This window comes from Pocillopora damicornis, chromosome 4 (genome assembly GCF_964200805.1).
Source record: "Pocillopora damicornis chromosome 4, jaPocDami1.2, whole genome shotgun sequence".
In the NCBI taxonomy this organism is placed as follows: domain Eukaryota; kingdom Metazoa; phylum Cnidaria; class Anthozoa; order Scleractinia; family Pocilloporidae; genus Pocillopora; species Pocillopora damicornis.
In genome coordinates this window covers 18693613-18702124 of record NC_142673.1, presented here as the reverse complement: position 1 = coordinate 18702124, position 8512 = coordinate 18693613, and the positions used below count along the sequence as shown (strand labels likewise).

At 38.9% G+C, this 8512-nt stretch overlaps 1 protein-coding gene across 1 annotated transcript; it reads right to left on the bottom strand.

The window, feature by feature from the left end:
- Nucleotides 1–4086: 4086 nt before the first annotated feature.
- On the bottom strand, nucleotides 4087–7830 carry LOC149047138 (uncharacterized). The gene is made up of 2 exons (XM_089205375.1): nucleotides 6404–7830; nucleotides 4087–5739 (listed from the first exon to the last, which is right to left on the bottom strand). The coding sequence occupies exons 1-2, from the start codon at nucleotides 6468–6470 to the stop codon at nucleotides 5420–5422; spliced, it is 387 nt and encodes a 128-aa protein (XP_089061501.1). The 5' UTR covers nucleotides 6471–7830; the 3' UTR covers nucleotides 4087–5419.
- Between the last annotated feature and the right edge of the window lie 682 nt (nucleotides 7831–8512).

The following is an 8512-nucleotide window of genomic DNA, read 5'->3' as shown; positions in this document are numbered from 1 at the left end:
TGAGAATCTGAAGAGTTTTTACGTCTGGTAAATAATAACATGTCATCTTACAGCTTACCGAGCGTCACGCAATCGCTTTTCTTCGATCAGCCTTCACGATTATTTGCACTATTGTGGAAAATTCCTGGCCCATTTCTTGATGAAAATCGATCGTAATATAATTTCAAGCCTTCAATATACTCTTCTTATTTTGTGCGCGAGTTGGTTTGTGTGATGTCTGTACAGATTTTACCAACGTAATAAAAGTAGATGATGTGAATAACAGTGATGGTAAAGCAAGCTTAAAACGGCAGAAATCACCAGAAACTACAACGGATACACAGTTCGCGACTCAATCCGGTCCAAAATTACCGCTCAATAACATCTTTTAGTGTGGACTGGCCGCGAACAATACGACTTGTGTATGCGTCTGTGAGTATTTCGAGCGTTTGCGCTATAACGCTTCAGGTGATCGTAATCCAAACACGTTGAAATACGAAACGACCGACAAAAGAAAATCTCGTGCTCGTCATGTGACCCGGACCTGTCCATGCATGACAACGTCAATCATCATCAAAATAACACGTGATCAGCATGTGAACATCTTCACCCTCATTGGATCACAGTTAGTTGTCATGGTGTTGAGGGCCCAATGAACTCTGGGTACTATTGCGCAATTTTTCCATTTTGTGGCGGAGGAAAAAAAAACTAGACCCTGTGAGCAGGGTAACTGGGATACCTGGATGGTACTGGATCCGTGGAATCAAGTGTAGTGATACTACGCGTGTCGGACTAGTATACTGAAATAGTGAGCTCAAGTCTGGCCAAGGGCATACACCTGTCTCAAAACATAGGCATGCTATGCATGCAAGAGTTGTTTTTTGTAGGGTGGGTGGATTACTTGAAACATTGTAAGTGGTCTACATTGTTACAAAAGGAAAGAAGATTATTAACGCAGGAAAGAATGAAAATGTCGAATTACCTCACACACAGGTATTTTGTGGCAGATTATGTGTGTGCGAATAAATGTAACCAAAAATAATCTGTATTGGTGTCACGGATACCTGTTAGTACAAAATGTAGACAGCAGACTGCAGACCAGATACAAAATATAGATTGCAGAGTGGATACAAAATGCAGACTGAAAATCTGAAGAGTTTTTACGTCTGGTATATATATAATAACATGTCATCTTACAGCTTACCGAGCGTCACGCAATCGCTTTTCCGCGATCAGCCTTCACGATTATTTGCACTATTGTGGAAAATTCCTGGCCCATTTCTTGACGAAAATCGATCGTAATATAATTTCAAGCCTTCAACATAGTTGGTTGGTGTGATGTCTGTACAGATTTTACCAATGTAATAAAAGTAGATGACGTGAATAATAGTGATGGTAAAGCAAGCTTAAAACGGCAACAATCGCCAGAAACTACAACGGATACGCAGAAAATAAAATAAAATTTATCGTTGTAAATCGACCATATTTCGTTCCTTATACTATTCCTTATAACGTGTTCAAATTTTCAACGGTTCCTAGCATAACTATTCCTGAGTCACACAACGCGTGACGCGTTCGTGAATTAATCGTTGGCTCTTTCTCGAGACGTGACCTTGGGTCGCCTGTGACAAGACAATTGCGTAAACAATACTTAACATAATAACATTATACACAAAAAACACGGGATTTTGGATCATGTATTTATTAAAAAAGAATATCCATACAACTACAATGAAAACAAACATAAGATTCACCTTTCTGATCGTGAAATTAATACCATTCGCACTGTTACCGTAGCTACGTTCCCTAGCATCAAGTGAATCCAACATGGCGTCTTTCTTCACAAGCAGTTTGCACCCATTTGAATTTTGTTCTTCAGTCTCACGGTCGTAGTGTTGTTCAATAGATTGCATAGAGTATATGCAGTTTGGTTTCAGATTTCAGATTTTGCTTTTTACGACGAGTTAACGTTTTCAACTAAGACATTGGCATACTTAGCATACAAGACATACAAGGCATTCAATGCTTTCATGGCTTTCAAGCGTTCGCGATTCAGTCCGTTCCAAAATTACTGTTCAATAACTTCTTTTTGTGTGGATTGGCCGCGAACAATACGACTTGTGTATGCGTCTATAAGTATTTTGAGCGTTTGCGCTATATTGCTCCAGATGATCGTAATCCAAACACGTTGAAATACAAAACGACTGACAAAATAGTTTTATGGGCAAAAATCTCGTGCTCGTCATGTGACCCGGCCCTGTCCGTGCATGACAACGTCAATCATCATCAAGATAACATGCGTGATCAGCATGTGAACACCTCATTGGATCACGGTTAGTTGTCATGGTGTTGAGGGCCCAATGACCTCTGGGTACTATTGCGCAATTTTTCCATTTTGTGGCGGAGGAAAAAAAAAAAAAAACGACAAAAAAACAAAGGCATTTTATGACTGGGCTACCACAGGTATCCCAGTAAAAAAAAAAAGACGACAAAAAAACAAAGGCAATTTATGACTGGGCTACCACAGGTATCCCAGTAAAAAGACGACAAAAAAACAAAGGCATTTTATGACTGGGCTACCACAGGTATCCCAGTAAAAAGACGACAAAAAAACAACAAAAAAACAAAGGCATTTTATGACTGGGCTACCACAGGTATCCCAGTAAAAATGGCAAAATTGTCCGGAGTTAATGAGACAGTGCCAGCATCCGAAACCGGACGAAAATACCCGAAATTGATGGAATCGGCTGAAATCGGACGCGACTGTTCAAAATCTAACGGAGGCGTCTGAAAGCGGACAGAACTGTCCGAAGTTAAAAATCGGATGGAAGGGTCCGAAATTAAAAGGAAGGGTTCGAAATTTGAAGAGACCAATCGAACTCAGACGGACCCTCATTACGAAAGTGTCCGAAGTCGTACGAACGTGTCAGAATTTAACCTAACCAGTGTCCGAAATAGGACGGAAACGCTCGAAATCAAACGGAGATCTATGGGTCGCCCATTGTATAAGACGTTCCGTTCATAGTGCCTCATATTTTGTCTGTCTTTCTGCATAAAATGAACTCGTACTCGGAATTTATTTTTTTCCTTTCCTGATTTGAGTGCTTTTTTATTTCTTTTAAAGATTAATACATATTCATGTCCATTTCTTTGATGAAAACAACTTTTTTGCCTGAGTAAGACTAGTATTTTCGGCGTCTTTTATAAAGGGTCTCAACGGAATCAATTTTTGCCCTAAAACGACCAAAAAAGTAGCTGTTAGGCGCAAAAATTGACAAATTTTTAGCCTTCAATCGTAAAAAAAATTAACCGTTAAAAATTTAGGATCATGTATCTTATGGATCATGTATCTTATGGGGGCCTCGACCGATACATCGGTCGATATATCGGTCGATATATATCGGTCGATACATCGGTCGATACTCGGCCGAGTATCGGTCGATACTCGATCGAGTACAGGTCGATATATCGGTCCAGTATCGACCGATGTATCGACCGATACTCCTATCGGTCGATACACTTGGAGGTTCACCGATACTTGACCGATTCTTCACCGATATTTCACCGATGCTTCACCGGTACTTTACATCGGTCGATACTCGACCGACACGCGACCGATAGGTAAATGTTCTAGTATCGGTCGATATATCTACCGATAGATTAGTCGATACATCGGTCGATAGTATTTAGTATCGGTCAACAGTATCTAGTATGGGTCGATATGTCGGTCGATAGTATCGGTCGATATATCGGTAGATAGTGCTAGTATCGGTCGATATATCGGTCGATACATCAAACAATATATCGACCGATATTTCGGTCGGCAGACAGATGTTTCGGTGGATATGTATAGGTTCATACAATTCGGCGAATACACACCAACACCATACAAGGTTGACAGTATATCTCTAAATCTGCCAACATGCCGATATAGTAGTGCACATCAGGGATACCTCACCGAGTATCGGTCGTTTATGGGGAAAGAAAACGCGAGAAACCCCAATGGCCCACAGCTATTGATTAACGCTGTTGTGGATGGATCCCGCTTTTAATTTTTTTTGTGGAAAATTAACAAAATAAAACAGAAAAAACAATCTCTCATTTTCATTACTTTTTACTCTTCAGCAAACTTAATTAACAATGGACAATTAACAAAATAAACTAGAAAAAACAAAATCTGACTTTGTTTTATTTTTTACTCTTCAGCAAACTTAATTAACACACAAACAGTGAGATAATGTACTATCAATCTTAGTCCATACTTATTGCTTATAATTTTTCGTAGCAATCTGATGGTCATCATGCTTAGGAAAGGCATAAACAATAAGATTATGCTGATTTTGTTGTACGTTTTGCTGTTGTTTTGACCCATGGCACCCTCTCAACGCAATAAAGGAAATAGAAAGGATGAATTTATTTTTACTAGAAAATAATGTATGACAATTGCAACTGATTCCAGCAAGTGAATCAGTGATCTGGTGAATTACTTCATAACCTAGAACTGCTCTTTGAAAACTGAACATCCTGTTGCTTGAAAGTTGAAAGGTGCCTGGTCCTTTAATTTGAAATTTAGAACTGGGCCATAAATCCTATTACTTTCAGCTGGAAATTTAGATATACGACAAAAGAAGTTTTTTACTTATTGTCCATCTGATCACGTTGATTTGTAACGACTTCAAGGAAATGAGCGGCTCATTTCCTTGAATTTGTTACAAATCAACGTAATCAGATGGACAATAATGATACTTTTCAGTTGGACTACATATGAACAGAATTAACGGTGCTAGGTCATGCTAAGAATTTGTTTTATAATGGAAACAATATTTGAAATTTGCCAGAAACCGATTATGCCACTGGATGGGACAGTTAATTTGTTAGTAAATAGGATCTAAGAAAAGAAAAGTAAAATAAAAGTATTCCAAGGAAAGATTTACGTATTTCTCGTCTAAACATAGGTTAATGTTAAGCTGACGTTTAGGGTAAGAGACAAAGGACAGGCATGACCACGTGACAATTTTGTTCTTCGTTGTCTTTAACGTAAAGAGTATAAGGTTTTACGATGATGGAAAACGTGACTGGGATTTTTTGTTGTGATGCATTAGTCGTGTGCTATCATATTATTTTCTTTTCAACATTTAACATTTGCCTCGTGTTAACTATTTACGGCAAATATTGGGAAAAAATGTCAGCGAAAAGTGCTTTTTAAATGAACATTGTAACGCAAATTATCACAATATAGTGGACATATGTACGTGAAGCAGCTAAGCAGCCTTTTTTCGTTTGACGTAAACATCCAACTCAACCAGTCTAACATTAACGAAACTAAAAGCAAATGTTGCAGCTTATTTGATCTAAACTGCTATGTGGTAAAGAACGCAAGAAACTACCGGTTTTAAGCTCATCTCAACTAATCTTTTGTATTGTAAAAATCCTCTTTGGGCTAGAAAGGCAGCAGTTTGCCTTCTCCTTTCATCTTGTTAGCTTGAGCCCGATACTCTTTCAAGGCTAACCGACAACTCTTTTCAATGCATTTAACCGACGCTTTGCCGCTTTTTCCCGATTCCTGCTGTACAACTGTTTCGTACTTGTCAGAGTCAATTATCTTTAACTCACATATTCCTATGTAGTCTCTTAAAGTGTTCCTAGGCACACCATATTCCCTCATTGCCTTGGTAAGGGAGCACTTCTTCTTTGCCAAGATGTCCAGGACACCCTCATACCTTTCGTGGAGGCCACTAAGGTTGAGGCCTGTAATTAGTCCTTAGAAACAGAATGACATTAAATTAGCGGTGGCGGCTTGCTACAGTCTTGAGGGGTTACGGACCTGAGAAGGGCCCGACTTTTAAACTCTTTAGTACACTTCAAATACGATATTCTACGGCCAAAACCTCACGGATATGCGACATTTGCGACAATACAGAGGTTAATAAATAGCCAAACTAAACTACTGAGTATTTAAGGTGACTGGGCCCTAACAATCTTAACAGTTTCAACAGCTTTTAACTCAAAATCTGCAGTAAGACCCAACTTTTGTTCCGATTGAACATCTGTAGGAAAATGTTTTTCTTTTTCAAAAATACCCGCCGTCTTACATTCTTTTAAAAATATTTGGCCGTGGATGTGTTTCTCTCCTATAAATTAAATTGGTTTTTGAAACCGCTGACGGGAGCAATATGCATGCCCTTTATTTAAGCGCACTAGTCTTACGTGAAGCCATGCCATTTTGCGCGCGATGAAAAGCGGAAAAATTAACACTCTTTCGCCTGTTGTTTATCTTTCCGTACGTACACTTTAACGATTTTAAACTGTCACCCGCGGGTACCGTTACGCAATCTCTTTTTTTGACAATGTCTTCGGAAATACAACGAACTCACATGTAGCAATTATGCAAAAGTTGTGCACAAGAACAGATTCTTTTACATACCTCTAGACTTTTTTGGGGCAGGGTTCCTTGATCTCTTCGACACTATCATCACTCTGGCGGTCTTCATTCTCGCTATCACGTCGAGCCACACTATCCTTATTTTTCTTTAAGGCAGTTTGCACACGCTGGTTTTCGCCCACTACATCTGCAGAATATAAAATAAACCTTAAGTTTTGTCTGGGACCAACTGAGGGTCGCAGTGGACGCAATCCTTGGTTAACACAGAAATGTAACCATGCATTTAGTCGTTTAAAAGCGCATAAACACCACAAAAATAGAAGATGATAAACTTGTGGTATATTGCCACTCCCGTTGGCAGACGAAATGCAAAGGTTGACGAGTAGCGTTTTTTAAGTAGTCATATGTCTGTATTCAATCTAAAGACTACTTATTTTTCATCTGCCCATTTCTATAGTTATTTAAGTTAAACCTACACATAGTTTTAAGATTACTGGAGACCCTCAAGGGTGCCTTCCGGGAAAATATTCTGTGCGCGCTACTTTAAAGAAAACCACGGTAACATATACATAATTTTATAATAAAGTTCGGATATAACGCGCGCTGTCATTGGTTGAAAGAGCGTGCTCTATGAGAGTATAGAGCATAGAGCTGAGCTAAAGCTGTCACGCCATCTGTCAATTGTACTATGTTCGAGCTTTTCCAGGACTTCTTTTTAGCTTTTTTCCGATAATTGAAAGTGAAATTTCGGAACTGAAGCGAGCCGACAAGTAGCAACAGAAGAATCAAACAAAGGTTTGTAAACATACCTGGCGCCGTAATTTACGTTATTAAAACGTGAGCAGATACGAAAATCCTCAAAGGAAAAACAAAATAAACATTCCGAGTTTTAAAGATTTTCACGCTCAGTTAGATTGCAAGCTTACGTACGGTAATAAAAATCAAATACAGCTTAACACTCGTATAGTATATAAAGTTCAGTGTTCAAAAACAAAACAGGACAAAACAGAAATGATGAAAAATTTAACCAAACTGGCATAATTGTTAAAATTCATACTAATCATGACGGTGTCTGAGCGAATATGATCATGCTGAAGTTCATCGCGGCTCGCTCATCATGGCGATCTCCGGTCATTACAGTGAAGCAAGCCTCAGAAACTACATCGGCCACCCTTCGATATCCTTTCCGATACGTTGAGTGGAAAGTCACATCAGTCACTGCAGCTGAGTTTTGCGGCGCTATCATCACGAGCGATCTTCATGTGCCGGTGAATTCGGCTGTCGTTCACTCAAAAAACACTCGCCTTGAACAGTTTGTTTTCTACCTTGTCATGTGAAAAAACTCGTGTGTTTTTATGAGCCATAATTCGGCTGAAGTTCACTGAACATTTCACTTCAAGATTCTGTATTAGAGACTTAAAAACTTCAGGCAAAAGTGTTGAATTTGACTTGCCGAACTACTTTAGTTTGTAAACTATCGTAGAATGTGAACTTTGATGGTTTTTGAACTTTGATGGTTTGACACTTTTGACAGCTTTAGTCTTGTACATCCAATCAGATTATTTGAAGCATTCTAACAGGGATTCCGATTGGCTTATTGTAGCGTGCTTTATGAGAGTATAGAGCATGCTGACGACACTGTTGTTCGCTTTGGAAATAAAGTTTGTTTTGAAAATTGAAAGTAATGCTTGGGTAATTTAACGGATTCTTTATTATAAACAAATAGAGAAGCCTTGACTGTGCTCTGTTCTGTTATAAAGCACTTAGGAAGCGGCTAGAGCACTCAAGAAGTGAGAAGAAACAATCGACTACGTCTCGTGTTTCTCCCTACACTTCTTTCGTGCTCTAGCCGCTTCCTGCGTGCTTTATAACAGAACAGAGCACAGTCAAGGCTTCCCTATTTGTTAAGTAAAGCTAATAAACTGTAAAATCCGAAAATATCAATACATTTTAACATTTTTGTTTTGGTAGGCATGCACCAGCCTTAAAGTGCAAAGCTAACCGTGCTTTCCGTAACTGAATTACTAGCCTTCGCGTTATCGCAGACATCCGAGCAGACTGAACTATATCACTCAGGCTTTTTCGATATTTCTATCGGTTGCTTAGAAAATCCCTTTTGAATTTGGGCAATAGAAGATTTTCTGATTGTTG